Here is a 16,422-nt window from a genome sequence, read left to right as displayed (position 1 = left end):
CTTATAGCTGATCTCTCTGCAGGTTGATTTGTTTTAGCTGAACTCTCTACAGGGTGATTTGCTTGTAGCTGAACTCCTTACATTGTGTCTAGTTTCTAGCTGATGTCTCTACAGGGTGATTTGTTTCTAGCTTATATATATATATCTCTCTACAGGTTGATTTGTGTGTAACTGATCTCTCTACAAGTTGATTTGTTTGTAGCTGATCTCTCTACAGGGTAATTTGTTTGTAGCTGAACTCTCTCCACAGTGACTTGTGTGTAGCTGAATTCTCTAGATAGTGACTTAATTGTAGCTGAACTCTCTACAGGGTGCATGACTTATTTATAGCTGAACTCTCTTCAGTGTAACTTGTAATGTTCTGAATCTCTACAGTGATATTTGTAGCTTAACTCTCCACAGGGTGACTTGCTTCTAGCCTAACTGTCTATAAGAGTAACTGTTTGCAGCCGAACTCCCTACAGAATAACTTGCAATGTAATAGAACTCTACAATGGAGTAAGTCATAAACTAGCTGAATGCTCTATTAGGGTGACTGTTCTATTAGAGTAACTCGATCTCGCATTTGCTACACAGAGTTGGCTTTCGACTCATAACTAAGTGGTTTGTAATCCGATTCTTCTGTACTACTGCAAGGACTTTCTAGGATGAGTATTCCAGCTACATACCGATTTTCAGCTCACTGCTCTACGCGGTTTGCTAGGTAGACATGCACATTATTGGTATTTTTATTCACGAATCTCGATCGCGCAATTGTTACACACCTTGGGTTTCGTGTCATATCTCCATGATCTTTATTTCGATTGCTTTCAAACCACCAAAAGGCACTCCTACAATAGTTGCCCTATTCACAAAACGATTTTCAGCTTATTCCATGAAGCGGTTTACCCTGTAGGCGTGACAACAAATCAATCTTGGTTTACGTGAATAATCGGTTATAGATTTTTTTTTTTTTAATGATATTTAATCAGGGAAAATAGCGTCAGCCAAAGAAGGCTGTTTTTCAGCTATGCCCTGAGAGCACAACAAAAAAAAATACAATACAATATAAGTACATACATACACAACAAAACAGAATTACAATGTACAAAATAATGTTTTAAACACAGTTTTAGCACTGTATAGTGCTTTAGGTAATCTGTTCCATATGGCCATACCCCTGTACGCCAAAGACTGTTTTCCATAATTAGTTCTAACACTTGGAACAAATAATCGGTGTAAATTTCTACCAGAGTGACCAGTAACATCCACAGCATATGAAAAAATCCCATGTAAATAAGGAGGGGAAATCTTGTTGAGAATTTTAAAAACCTGTACAGCTGTGTGAAAAGTATGCCTTTCAGTTAAAGATGATCGGAAGTTAAAGTTATCAGAGGAATGGAAAGATGATGTAAACTTAGAATGGAGTCTTTCCAAACGACGAGTACTACTAGAATTTGATGGTAACCACACAGTATCACAATAATCCAACACCTGTAAAATATAAGCTTGATATAGCAACTGCAGAACTCTAGAGGAAGCCGGCCTAACCCGATTCATAGCAAAAAGTTTCCTTTTAACTCTACCAAGAACATAATCCACATGAACCTGCCAAGTGAGATGCCGATCAAAATATACACCCAAATACTTAGTAGAACAAACTTGCTTCAAGATAGCACTATCCAACATTATTGTGAGATTCAGCCCTCCAGTTCTCTGGCGGGAACCAATGAGCATACATAATGATTTAATCACGTTCAATTTGAATCTATTAACAACCAGCCAAGTGGAAACATTCTCTACATCTGCTTGAAGGTTTTTTCCACAACAGAAAGGTCACCATGGCTAAAGTGAAGCTCAGTATCATCTGCATACATATTAATGTCAGACAAAGAAATAACACTTGGCAAGTCATTGACATAAATAGAAAAAAGTAAGGGCCCTAGAATGGAACCCTGGGGAACTCCAACTTTAATAGGCCCACTAGATGACAAACAACCTTAAAATGCAACTCGCTGTGTTCTATTATTCAGATAACTCCTTAACCATGAGTGAGCACTATCACCAAAGCCATAACAACCCAACTTCTGCAACAGAATAGAATGGTCTACACAATCAAAAGCCTTAGCTAGGTCCAAAAATACAGCGCCTACATATTCCCCACGATCGATAGCACCAGAAAAAGAATTGGAAACATGCAGAAGAACATCCTGAGTTGAATGTCCACAACAAAAGCCAGACTGTCTTTGTGAGAACAGATCATACTTGTTGAAATGATCAATCATCTGATTAGATACAATTCTTTCCAATACCTTGGAGAAGATTGGTAAAACTGAAATGGGACGAAAGTTAGACAACGATGAACTATTGCGTGATTTTGGAATTGGCGTTACAACAGCAGATTTCCAACAATCCGGAAAGACAGCTGAAGAAATACTCTTATTAATTAACTTAGTCAAAAGCACAGCCATGCACAAAGGTGAGGCCTTAACAAACTTTGCTGGAATTCCATCAACCCCCACCGCCTTATGACTATCCAGATGAGAAATACACTCAACAACCTCCTGAACATCCACTTCAGATAATTCAAATGGTGACACATCAGTGTTTATAGTAATATATGAGGTAGGGGATGTATGGGAAGATGGTAATGCACTAACAGTTTTCTGGGCAACAGAAAGAAAATGTTCATTGATATCTTCACTAGTAAAATCCGAATTAGTCTGGTATTGACTTCTCTGATGAGAAGACAAATGGCTAAAATGCTTCCAAAACTTGGAAGAGTCATGCTTTAAATTCGACCCCAGGTTAGATAAATATTGTTGTTTAGCTGAGCGAGTCATAGCAGTAACTTTGTTACGACAACGTCTATAGATCCTTAACTCGTCATCGGATTTGTACCATATTTGATACTAGGATTCGTCTTTGGACTCCCTTTCTGTGTGCCAAATTTCAAGGCAATCGGAGTAGGCGTTTACGTTTTATAGCAATTTTTGCAAGTGTGCAAAAAGACGAAGAAGAAAAAAAAAAGAAAACGAAGAAAAAAAACCGAACCTTTGGCTGCTCGTATCTCAGAAATGGCTTGAGCGATTTCCTTCAAATTTGGAATGTGAACTCCCCTAGTTGGCGGGCAACTCTGTTATCAAATTTGATTACAATCGGGTAAGGGATCACCGAGATACAAAGGCGTGAAAATAACGTATTCTTTCTTCCTATCAATATACCCACGGTGTGGCGCGCCAGCTTCTTGGGCCGCACGACACACTACCGTGTGTCTTGATATAAAAAGTTAACATTTTGTAGTCTAATGTGTGTTATAATAATCATCAACATCTTCAGCTAGCACTGGTGGTAGTTCAGGATCTCTTGGTGGTGGTGTTATTATCGGTGTAGCAGTCGGAGCAGCAGTACTAATCATAGTCATTGTTGTAATAATACTAATAGTATTGTTTTGTAAAAGAAAATCACAACTGAAAAGAGCATATCCAGTCACCTCCAGCAGAGTATCATCTCAAGGTACTGTAGTCTGCATATCCATTCATATATGTGACCCGGCGTGACAAAATGGGGCATATAGCCAGTCAAATTTTGACCATAATTTCTAAGTATAAAGTTTTCTGTGGACATGGTAACTATTTAAATTTTCACCACTTATGTAGAAATTTACGGAGATTTTACTGAAACTTATGGAATTGTGATAGCTTATACAGAAATGGAGATACACATTATTAAGCAAACACATGTATTTTCTGGCTATAAACCCCAGTTGTCAGACTCGGTCACATATCATATTGTGTGAGTATATGCTGTTTGTATGTATGCAACCATAGATAATATCTTCCCCCCCCGATTGGAAACTGCGGTGTATGCCCATAGACTTTGTACAAGAGCCAGTGTCCTTAGGCTGGTTTCACGCTTCAACAAATTTAATCCCATTACAGCAGAACGATGGCATTAACAACTTTATTTTGTAATGAGAATGACTTGTGGTGTTGTTATGATAATTGTTTTGGTAAGTTTGACCACTTTACGTCACTTTGGTTAGAAGTCTTACAATAGTGGATTACATGCTGTAGGGGAAGCACATTCTTGGCTAAACTAAGCACTGTAGGTAGAAAAAGGAAGTATCACAAGGGTAAATATGCTATAAAGAATAGGTAATACACCTTCCCATATCTTCTTTGGCAGGTTTTTGAGATAGTATATTTGGCAAAGCCAGAAGCACATTTACTCCGTGATTCTAAACAGTATCGTTACACAATATATTTATACCACGAAGTCATCAAATAATGCTCTGCAGACTGGTCTGGCATAGCATACAGGGTTTGGTGTTTTCCTTAAATGCATCCAAACCATCACATCTCACCTTCATTTGTTTCTACCATTCACACAATAAAGAGTCAATTTGCCTCAAAACTTGCTGTTGACTTCCAAAGCATCTTGAGAAAGAACCCTTTACCAGTGCTGAGTCTTGTTTTCGCCAAAAAGAAACTGGTCTTGTTATTGAAGGGGCATTGGGGTGCAAAACCAGCCTGTAACCAGTGGCGCTTACTAGTTTCTAATCCAGGGGGTATATTATCTATGATGCACCAAGCCCCTAATTCCTCCTCTTTTCAGGGAAAGTTTGTTTGGTCTAGGCATGCGTACATTATGCCGGAATAATTTTTGGAATAATCGGTGGTAAAAAGAATCAGGAATAATTCCGGAATAATAGGATGATCTTCCAAAATAATTAATTAGAATTCACACATTATTCGTGTAGTATTGCAGAAAAATTCGTAAAGGAACATCCACAATCATTGCTAGCACAAAATTGGGCAAAAAGATCAAGATACTCTAATAGAGCAATCACTTACCCTAATAGAACAGCCAGACAAGTTTAGTTGTGACTGTTCTATTAGAGTATCTCAATCTTTGGGTATATTTTTTTATGCTTGCAAGTGGTTATAATTACGGCTGCAGAAAAATATCCATTTGACTTTTACCATTCCAGGAATTACTCCAAAAATATTTGGGAATAATTTTGGGAATAATAGGTGAATAAAAAAAGAATTGTCAGAAAGAATAATAGGTAATTAAAAAGCATAATGTACTCAAGCCTAGTTTGGTCATACCAGTGTGATATTGAATGCTTGCATAATTGTTCCTATGATACATGATACACTTCCTTTTGATTTTAGATACTAAGGATACTAAAAATTCTCAAGGAACTTATTTCCATATTAGTGCAACTGCCAGCATTCATAATGCAATATATGAAGAATCCTCCTTTGCAACAACACCTCCAGCTAAGGTAAAAAGTTTGTGCTTACATCATACATACATACATACATACATACATACATACATACATACATACATACATACATACATACATACATACATACATACATACATACATACATCTGAATGGTAAATGCATGCTCCCACCCTTGTTGTTGTGTACGACATGTATATATGGACACATTTGTGGTCAGTACTTTCATAAGTCTATATATATATATATGCTTGAAATCTTGAAGTGAGTAACATGATGGTCTTGTGAGATATTAGAATTTAGAAGTACTCAGAAAAATATACGGTCTATTAGAGTACTTTATTTCAAGGTCCCTTTATACATGCAACATTAAGTTAGAGTTAAAGCACCGCCACGCGTGTGTACAGTAAATACAGTACAAGTGGGTGTGTCGAGAGGCTAATGCACGTGGTGAAGCTAAGTGCTGTGTTTGCCTCGAGACACCCCCCAAGTGCTGTATTTTTTATACACACAGGCAAGGCAGTGCTTTTAGTGTTATATTGTACTTCTTGGTTGTCTGGCTCGGAGCGATTTTCTCTAGTACTCAAACTGCTGCGATTTTCCATGACCAGGATATCAGTAAGTGTTTATGCAATCTATTTCTAGACATAGAACAAACTAATAGGATTAGTTAGGCTGTGAGAATTGTTGTTCACTACCCAAACACAATCTCTGAGTAATTATACGAAGCAACATCAAATACCCTTCACACTTATGTTGCTTTAGCATGTGAATGGCTTGTATAATTATTGCAAAGCATTTTCACATATTTGTTATAAAGTATTAATAACTTGTTACACTTTATGTTTACACCATATGCAGCCAGACTATGAGGGCCTTGATTCACTTAAATATGCAGTTGTGGATACAGCCTTGTCCAGTATGAATGGAACATATGAAAATCAAATTCAATTACCAACATCAATATATGAAACACCTAACTCTCCACCTAATGCAATGATCATTACACTGGAAACAGAGAAGCAGATATATGATGAACCGTTCGAAATCAATGAGGATTATGGACCCATTTATCATGAACCACCTTCAAATGTCAACAAAATATATGAACAGTTTGAAGGGAAAAAAATTCATAAAATCAATCATCATGAAGTCAGGTTTGTAGTGTATACTATGTAAAAGTTTCATGCATTATATTTGTTCATACAACTTCTACACAAGATCATTTTCTGTAGATAGTAATGTACTATAAATCAGTGAAACCTGTCTAACCAGGTCACTGTGTAATTAGGTCACAGTGGTGGATCCATGGGAGGTACTTGCCCCCTCCCCCCCAAAAAACTCCGTATAAGATCAAGATACTCTAATAGAGCAGTCACCACAAATCATTTAAGAATCCTCCACAGTTGTATCTGAGTTTGAAAACTCTAGCCTGCTAGGATTTTTTGTAAACATGGTCCTTTGCATGCCATTCTATATGACAATAGGCTCAGGGGCAAATCTAGGGGGGTTTCTGAGGTTTCCAGAAACTGGTAATCAAAATTATATTTTACAGTGATTTGCAATGGTACATAAGTTCAGATCGAAAATCGAAATACTCTAATAGAGCAGTCAACCACTCTAATACTGTAGAACAGCCACATTTCGTATTTCTCTTAAGAACTGTAAGTAGCTAGCTAGCTACTTTATTTACCTGTGCCAACACACAGTAAAAAATACTCCAAAATCTTATAACAGAGTGTCAAAATCTGAAAGTCTTCGTGGGGACATACCCCAAGACCCCCAGAACAACATCCATGCCTTCTGTATGCTTCAAATGTCAAATTTGCTCTGTCCCTTAACTCTTTAGTCTGCACCTGATACTGTACCAGAAGCAAGCACAATTAAGCAGCCTACATTATACCTAACTTAATTACATTTTTAAACTGTCAATATTTTCTGGAGAATCTTGCCCCCATACCCCCTAGATTTAAATTTGTGTATAGCAAAAGTTTGGAAACCAGTCGCCAAAATTCCTGGGGCTGCCCTTGAGGCTCACAACTGCACTGTCACTGATCCCTTGATCAATGCAGGCCACTTATAAAGAAAACATACACTGTAATATTTGTGCATAAAACTAAATCAAAATTTTCAGTCCTGAAGCGTATAAATACCTTTCATTTCTGGGGGCACAGCCCTGCTCCATATACCAACTCATATACCAACTACTGTAGTGCAACCCCTTGCCAAACCCTGGATTCACCCTTGGGTCACCTAGGCGATTTGTAAATTCTCAAATGTGTCACTTGTATTCAAAGAAACCTGTCTAGCCACCTGCTTAAAAAAGCCAGGACAATTTTACCATAAGGGTGACCATAATAGATAGGTTGTACTGTATTATGAATTTACATCTTTTAGTTTAGATCTTTAAGTACCATTGCGATATCACTATAATACTATGATGTAACAGTTGTATATGTATAAATGGGTATTGTCGCATAATACCAATAAACTGAATTATGTGGGGGGATAATCATACTATACTTAAGTTTTTGTCTATATAGACCATACAAATTGGCATCTTAAAAATTTCTGCAAGCTTTTGATTTGTACAAATCTCAGTGTTAAAATATATTTGCTTCATTTTTGTACACTTAAGTGTGCATACACTGATGTAAATTGTGTGGCTTGTAAAAGTTTATGGTGCGAATTGCTTTCTTCAAAGTATGAATAAGTACATAAGATAAGACTATACCTTGATGAATTTAAGATATTGGTCTCATATCAAATGTACTACCAGTGTTACTGTACCAATCAATTATTTGCACTGTGTATAGTCTGTACACATTCACCTGAGCCTCCACCAAATATGTGACTTGGTCTGGCAAAACTGGCCTTATTGCCCACAACAGCAGGTTTGATTTTTTGTCACATACACAAAGCTACATGAACACATTATCAGATTTCACTGTCACTACCAGCCTGGTTAACCAGTCTGCTTATGCTAGCTACTTTTTCTGAGCCCAGTGGCGAGCTGTACAAGCAGTCTTGGGCCTAAATGGAGCTCTGTTCAACAAGTAGATGGCTGTGTGTGGCTGTACAACTCCGTGGTGTTGGATAAAGACTAGTATTGTTCATTTACTTTCAGGTTTGAGCCCTGAATATCCCATAACTTAGTCTTATTCATCCCTTCGCCTTCCTCTTCCATTTTCTTTCATTAACCACCCAATCGTAATGGTTTTGCACTGGAACAAGCATGTTTTCATGTTTGTGTGCCTGAATTATCCGTACTAAACATATAGGATATTTTTAAAGCCTCATAACTCACTTGTTCTTGCCCTATCAAAAATTACTAATAGTTCTGGAATTTAAAGGGCTTCATAGCGATACTAAATGTTTTGGGCAGCTACGTACCCCATGTAACAAGAGTTATTAACAAGAAATGAGGGCTCAGGTGAACTCGAACAGAATATATAGGACAATGCATGCATAAAGTCAAATCTTTGGCAGTATAAAATTCTTCATCCCTGTAGATAATATAATATAGTTATATTCTTACAGAAGTTTAGAAAAATTGGGAGCAGGAGAGTTTGGAGTAGTTACACATGCCATGTGGATATCATCACCTGATGAAGAAATAGAAGTGGCACTCAAAACTCTAAACAGTGATGTAAATGAAAATGAAAGAGTACGATTCCTCCAGGAAGCTGCCATAATGTGCCAATTTGATCATGAGAATGTGATCAAGCTTTATGGTGTAGTGACAGAAGCTCCTGTCATGATTGTGTTGGAGTATATGTCTCGTGGAGATCTGAGCAATCTATTGATAGAACTTCGCCCTTCGTAAGTAAATAATTATAAATATTTGCATGGCTTGGTCAATGAAACCATCGTGTAAGTTGGAATGCAGCACTTCCACTGATTCTAGCAGTTACAAATTAAGATGTAATGGCTTGTGGTTTCTAGCTCTTAGTCAGGTATACAGAGTTAGCTATCACCAGCGATATCACATGTCAAAAATGAACAGTGTACTTTGTCAACTACAAAACAGTGTACATTATTGTTATTTCATGCAGACATTATTGTGTAAATTTTGACCTTACAGAGATGAGGTCATAACACATGCGAAATTACCGATAGTGTTGCTAAAATTCTGTAAAGAGATTGCAGCAGGAATGACATACCTCAATGGTAAAAAATTTGTACACAGAGACCTGGCAGCTAGAAATATTCTGGTGTCTGAAAAATGTACATGCAAGGTATGTGTAACTAGTTGTTATTACATATATAAAACTATCTTGTCATCTTCAGATTGCTGACTTTGGAATGTCTCGTGATCTACTTGATGAAAACTACTACATCACGAAAGGTGGAAAAATACCAGTAAAATGGACAGCTCCTGAGGTATTAATCCCATTGTATTATTGAGTGTTGAGATGCTCTCTTTATCGATTTAGGCACTCCACTACAGGAAATATTCAGTTCAAAGTGATGTGTGGAGTTATGGATCTGTGCTATATGAGATATGGGCTTTGGGATATAAACCATTTGATGATGTGTCTAATCTTGAAGTTTGTTAACATCATAGTACTTGCTATGCTATTGCAATATTGTGTGTATGACATATGTAGTCACTGCAGAAAGTTGATAGTGGTTATAGGCTCCCGCCTCCTCCTGGTTGTCCCAGAACCTTCTACAGGATGATGATAAAATGTTGGTATGTATTGTTCTTAAAAGAGCTATCATTATGTACACTCTAATAAGGGAGGGTAAGAGATGGGTAATTAATGCACTCATAAATAACCAAGGCAGTTTCAAGGAATGCTTACAATTGAAACTTGAGATTTCAAACTTCTCTACTCAGAATCCACCATAGAATAGGACACACTATGAAGTGTTGTCTCACCGCAATAATAATACTGAATTAATACGCACGTGACCCTCTCTAATTAATGTATCACTGATACCAACAGCCTATAATAGTGTTGCAAAATTGTAAAAGCATATTACTTGAAAGTAACCTACCGCAAGATATTATCTCTTGAGCAAGAGTGGTTAAAGTGATTGAAATACTCTAATAAAGCAGTCAGACAATATTATCACTATGATCAGCAGGTGAAATATCCTTTTAAAGTTCTGTATGTACCCCTGTTTTAGCGAACAATCAAGGGAAGCAAACTCTCATATGCTGTATACTCAATAAATATGTGTTGCCTGTTTCTCTAAAGTAATTAATTCAACTCTGGAAGGTAGCTAATCATGGTGAGTAGGCTGTAGCTAGAATTGATTTATAGGAATCAATTCAAGCATATCAGTTTCCTGTTTTAATTTTTTTTTTTATTAAACTTTCTTGTTTTTGAATATGCTGTAGCTATTATGTAGCAAGTTAGTTTTGAGGAGTAAATTTTGCGATCGCTGATATAAATTGTAAAAATTCATGACAATACAATTATTAGATAATTAGCTAACCATTTACAAGTCAATTGTCAGAAATGGAATTAATTGCTAAAATTAAGAAATTTCCTCCTTGGTAATAATCCACTGCTCAGTAACAGCCTGGACTGAGTTATCTAAGGTTTGAAAACTTTGTTTTTGACAATTTTGACAGAGAGACTCATGTAGGAATGTAGCAAGGATTTTTATTAACTGCAGTTATAGATATCTAATCCGAAACAGCCAAGCTGTAAAAAAGAACCCCAAAAAGGCTATGATAAAAAAAGATGTGATATCCAAGGTGGCGGCCAAGAAATGGCTGTAATGGTAGGTTAACGGTAAAAATTTTAGTAACAACAATTCAGGTGAATTTTGTGCCAAGACCTTTTTTCACCACAGCCTTTTTGGGGCCGCACTTTTTTTTACAGCTTGGCTGTTTTGGATTAGATATCTTTTTGTATTTTTTATACCCAAAAGCTGGCTCCGGCTTTGGAGCTTTTATAACCTATTTTTTCCTTACCACAGGAAGAATAATCATAATCAAGGTTTAAAGCAGATTTTTTTAATTGTTTAACTATTTTTGATTTTATCAGTAATATTATACAAATTACATATATTATTGCATGCCAATTATTTCCTACAGGATAACTTGTTTGCAGCTGATCTCTCTGCTGGGTGACTTTAAATGTAACTGAACTCTCTACAGGGTGGTTTCTTTGTAGCTGCATGAACTCTCTACAAAGTAGCTTCTTCTAGCTGATCTCTCTACAAGGTGACTTGTTTCTAGCTGATCTCTCTACAGGGTGACTTGTTTCTAGCTGAACTCTCTGCAGGGTGATCTGTTCGTAGCTGAGCTTTTCTACAGGATGACTTGTTTACAGCTGAACTCTCTACAAGGTAACTTCTTCCAGCTGATCTCTCTACAGGGTGACTTTCTTCTAGCTGATCTCTCTACAGGGTGATTTTTTTGTAGCTGAACTCTCCACAGGGTGATTTATTTGCAGTTGAATTCTCTACATGGTGGTTTCTTTGTAGCCGAACTCTCTACAAGGTGACTTCTTCTAGCTGATATCTCTACAGGGTGATTTGTTTGCAGCTGAACTCTCTACAAGATTATTTCTTTGTAGCTGAACTTTCTACAAGGTAACTTCTTCTAGCTGATCTCTCTACAGGATGACCTGTTTTTAGGTGAACTCTCTACAGGGCGACTTCCCTGTAGCTGACTAGTCTATCAGATTAACTGTTTATAGCTAAATTCCCTACAGAATAACTTGCAATGTAATATAATTCTATAATGGAGTAAGTTATAAAACATAGCTGAATGCTCTATTAGGGTGACTGTTCTATTAGAGTATCTTGATCTCGCATTTGCTACATGCAGTTGGCTTTCGAATCATAACTCAGTGTTTTGTAATCCGATTCTTCTGTACTACTGCAAGGACTTTCTATGATTATTATTCCAGCTACATACCAATTTTCAGCTCATTGCTCTAACTGGTTTGCCTGGTAGGCGTGAAAACTAATAGTTTTATCATACAGTATGGTAGTACTGTATATTAGGGATCATGGAGATTTGGATTTTCCTAGCCAAAAAATTCACCCAAAAACCAGCTTCACAACTCCACCCTGGCATCTTGGTTAGGTATAACCAAGCCTAAAAGTGTTTTCAGTATGATCTTAAAGGCTTCCAATAAATTGTTACAGAATTTTAAACAAAAAGTTATTCAATGGAATTTTCTACTGCCTACCTACCTGTCTGCCTACCTGCCTGCCTGCCCGCCAGCCTGCTCTCCCGCCCGCCCGCCCGCTTTCCTGCCTGATGCCTTCAGGCAAGCGTAACTCGATAACGGCTAAGGATATGGGCTTGATTTTGTTCGCTGTTCAATGTCACTTTGTCCCAAGTCGTGCCTTTTGGCATACCACAGTACATACAATGCATGGATCATAGACTTACCTTTGTTCCTTTTATGTCCCATTTTTTTTTGCTGACAGTCCAAGGTGTTGATTCGTGGTAGCACGGTGCATGGCTTCCCTACAGTACATTTGTAAACGGGAATCGTCCATATTTTGTGTGGTGACTGGACTGATTGCAGAGACGATTCTATCACTGTTCTTCGTTTGTAACGCTGTGTAACGGGCTGAACATAGCTGAAAGCAAAGCGTAATGGCCACTGCACTTTCAAGGCAGTAATTGATAGATAGGTTGCACAAATTGTCATATTTTCGTGGTGACTGAATTGTTGCAGAGGCACTTCTTCTACTGTTTTTCATCTGTAGTGCTGTGTAACGGGTTGAGCATAGCTGAAAGCGAAGTGTAATAGCCACCGCACTTTCGAAGCAGTGCTTGATAGCTGGGGCACATGTTCAAATGAAAACATTACTTCTGGTGCCATCATTTCTTTTGATGCGGTATACGTGGGTTTACCAGTCATAATAATGTTACAAAAAAAGTAAACAAACAAATTTACGGAAAAATTTTAAGTTTGATTAGGGATCATAGAAAAAAAGTATAGAAACAAGGGAGATCACCTACACCTGCAGATATACTAGTGAGCATTTAATCCCTAATTCAGTCTTGGTCTTGGGTATAGACTGGAAAGGATTAAATGTTTGCTAGTATATCTGCAAGTGTAGGTGACCTCCCTTGTTTCCATACTTTTTTTTCTATGATCCAAAATCGAACTTAAAATTTTTAATCTTTCCTTAAATTATTCATAAAAATTGGTCGTGTAATTGTGACACAGGTTGGGTTTTGTGTCATATCTCCATGGTCTTTCTTTCAAACCACAAAGGACACTCCTACGATGCTTACTCCATCTACATAGCAATTTTCAACTCATTCCTCCAAGGGGTTTACCCTGTGGGCATGACAGAATCTCGACCTTATTTTACGCAAATAATCAGTCATAACTTCGTGAATGTTCATCGGATTCCTACTAAAGTTGGTACTAAGATCCGCCGTAATGAACCCATTAAGTGTGCCAAATTTCAGCCCAATTGGAGCATGCATTCATGTTTTATGGCAAATTTTGCGAAGTGTGCGAAATGAAGAATAAGAACAAAATGAAGAAATCAAAATAAAATTTTGGTTGCTATATCTCAGAAATGGCTGGAGCGATTTTCTTCACATTTGGTATGTAGATTCCCCTACCTGGCTGGCACTTGTGTAGAAAATTTGGTTCCAGTTGGATAAGGGATCACAGAGCTACATACGTGTGAAAATTACATTTTCTTTCTTCCTGTTAGTGTGGCGCGCCGGCTTCTTGGGCCGCACGACACACTACCGTGTGTCTTGATCATGGCTGTTCTACTAGAGTACCACAATCTTTATTTTACAATGTCTGATGTTCCTACTGCAAGCCTCTACTCTAAAACTCCATGACACCCTATCCCTTGCCTTTATTGAGAAACTTTGAGCAAACCATTAAACACTTTCATGTTGATTTTATTTGTCAAGTATCCATATAAGTCTAAATTTCATGACATTTTCAATGTATATATGTGACAAAACAAGGCTTCCACACACATCCACTTTTATAACTTTGAAGCATAAAGTGTGATGTGGTGGAAGCATCATAGCTCAATGTAAGAATATGCCATTAGTTTCAAATTTTGACCTGGTATTTACGGAAGAATTTTGTGAAACATTTAGGTCAATAGTTTATTGAGTAGTCAAGTTACAGTTGATTAAAGTCAGAAAATTGGATTTGTGTGCCTTGTTTTGTCAAATTCAGTCACATAATAGAGGTTGTCAGAAAATCTAAGTATTAGTTAGAACAAGATTTCTATACTATTTAAAGATCTGAGGATGATCTGGGCTTGGCTACCCACAATTAATTACGTTGGGCTCAAAATAGCATAGAAACTGATGTCAACCTATTCTAAATGATTTTAATTTTTTTCCTGAATGAAGTAGGTAAAAAAAGAGTGAGAAAAGTGGCAAACTGTATGTGCTAGCATTGGAGTTTATTCTTTAGTCGAGTTGATTGTGTCAGTGCCACTGTACCGGTGTGACATTCATAAGATTACATGACAATAGTGCAGTATCAAGAAGTTGCTGTGCCAGGCTAGAATCACGTCAACTTGTCTTGTCTAGAAAGTAAGCTTTTAAGAAGCAATTGCAAACTGTAGGTGCTAGCATCAAGATTATCCTTCGAGTTTATTGTGTCAGCATCACACCGTGACATCGGTGTACCAAATGCCTAGATCTGAATGTTAATAATGCTTGTCTTGTCTAGAAAGTGAGCTAGCTATCAGTAAGGACAATTTGAATGGCTTTGCCAATTTTTGTTTGATGAATGTAGTAAACAACCACTAACCACAGGTTACTAACTATTTAGTAACCCCACCACAGATTTCTATTGAATTTAATAGCCTCAAGAAATGTTGCATAAAATTTTCTAAGAATATGTATATTTATGACATCACGTTAATAGCCGTGATGTTTTACGGAACACTAGGTCACTTTGGTCATGGAATGTTTAAAACTGCTTAATTGTGGCTTGTAAACTGAACTTCACATTTGACCTAAAATTTCTTGGTGACTAAAACACACTTACTTGCTTACTTACTGACTTCCTTCGAAATATAGTGCTGGATAATCAACACTAAAAAACATTCATCCTTTACTGTTTCTTTAAAACAGCCTCTATCAACTGCTATACTGAGATCATGTTAAAATTAATATTTCCTATGTCCAGAGCATGTAATGTTTTAGATTATCATGACTATTATTAACATGACGTAATCACATCTGTAAAATACATGTTCCCAAATTCTTCTGAAGACCTCTACATGTTTTTAACACAGAACAATCTTACAAAATATTTTTGCAGGCATCCTGATCCAAGATCAAGACCACAGTTTGGACAGATCACAAAGTTACTAGCTGGTAATGGTAACTACCTGTTGGGTTGGTCTGATGAGGATAAAAAAGCTACTGGTCAAGATGGTATGAAGTTGGGAGCTCCTCTGGGATATGCTAAGAACCTTTATCCTGATCTGCAGTCTGCATACAAGCAGCAATAACTATGTAAATACTCCATAGTGTATCACTCGGTTACTCATGTAGCTTAGTTTAGAGCAACACAATGCTTTAAGACTCATGTATGTATTATCCAGCTGTAGTTTTTTTTTTTTACCAAATTCGACCATTAACAGTCACCTACAGTAGAACCAACCAAAGGTCCTGGCTGTAGGGAAAAATGAGGTGCAGTAATTAATGTATTATAACTTCTGTGGAGTCCAGTTTGCAGTATTGCTTTATTACAAATAAATACTACATGCATCATGCCACCCTCCTCTTGAACAATATGGATGCACAGGCAAATATACAGCAGCTGAATCTATGCAAGTCACTAAACGAATTAGTGCTGTAGGTTTACAATGGAATCCTGTCTGGATCCCCTTGTCATAAACAGGATTAAAATCTGTGGAATAACATTACACATAGGATCATGAGCAAGTTTCAGTAACGTACACAAATCAAGTGTTCTTTTTATTCACAAGGTGTAGCTAGCTAGCCATGGTAAAAGAAACCAACAAATCATTGAAAACATTTTGATGCACTTAACTAACTATGTATATCATTATGTTATCCTAGACCACACAAGCAGTACTTGTATGGTAGCACATTAACTTTAATCTGCAGCTATATATATTCATTAGACAAGTGACATATGCCATATAAGCATGTGGGTGAATTGTGTAATGCTGAAAACAGGACCCAACCCATAACAACCTACACTTTATCCACCACATCATAAGAGGTGACC

The 16,422-nt window shown here is 37.1% G+C and overlaps 1 protein-coding gene across 3 annotated transcripts in view; it reads left to right on the top strand.

The window, feature by feature from the left end:
- Positions 1–15,856, top strand: part of LOC136246163 (CUB and sushi domain-containing protein 1-like) — a 51,301-nt gene extending 35,445 nt beyond the window's left edge. For 2 of the 3 annotated variants that reach the window (XM_066037613.1, XM_066037612.1), the window contains 9 exons: positions 3,319–3,495; positions 5,160–5,272; positions 6,098–6,393; positions 8,777–9,058; positions 9,321–9,474; positions 9,527–9,619; positions 9,673–9,786; positions 9,847–9,932; positions 15,484–15,856. In XM_066037613.1, the coding sequence (XP_065893685.1) occupies positions 3,319–3,495; positions 5,160–5,272; positions 6,098–6,393; positions 8,777–9,058; positions 9,321–9,474; positions 9,527–9,619; positions 9,673–9,786; positions 9,847–9,932; positions 15,484–15,676 (1,508 nt within the window). In that variant the 3' untranslated portion in view covers positions 15,677–15,856. The remainder of the gene's footprint in view (positions 1–3,318; positions 3,496–5,159; positions 5,273–6,097; positions 6,394–8,776; positions 9,059–9,320; positions 9,475–9,526; positions 9,620–9,672; positions 9,787–9,846; positions 9,933–15,483) is intronic. The other variant, XM_066037614.1, reaches the window with a different exon arrangement.
- Positions 15,857–16,422: the final 566 nt, after the last annotated feature.

Source organism: Dysidea avara, unplaced genomic scaffold (genome assembly GCF_963678975.1).
Source record: "Dysidea avara unplaced genomic scaffold, odDysAvar1.4 SCAFFOLD_4_1, whole genome shotgun sequence".
NCBI lineage: Eukaryota > Metazoa > Porifera > Demospongiae > Dictyoceratida > Dysideidae > Dysidea > Dysidea avara.
The sequence above is the reverse complement of the archived record's forward strand: the minus strand, read 5'-3'. Positions and strand labels throughout refer to the sequence as shown.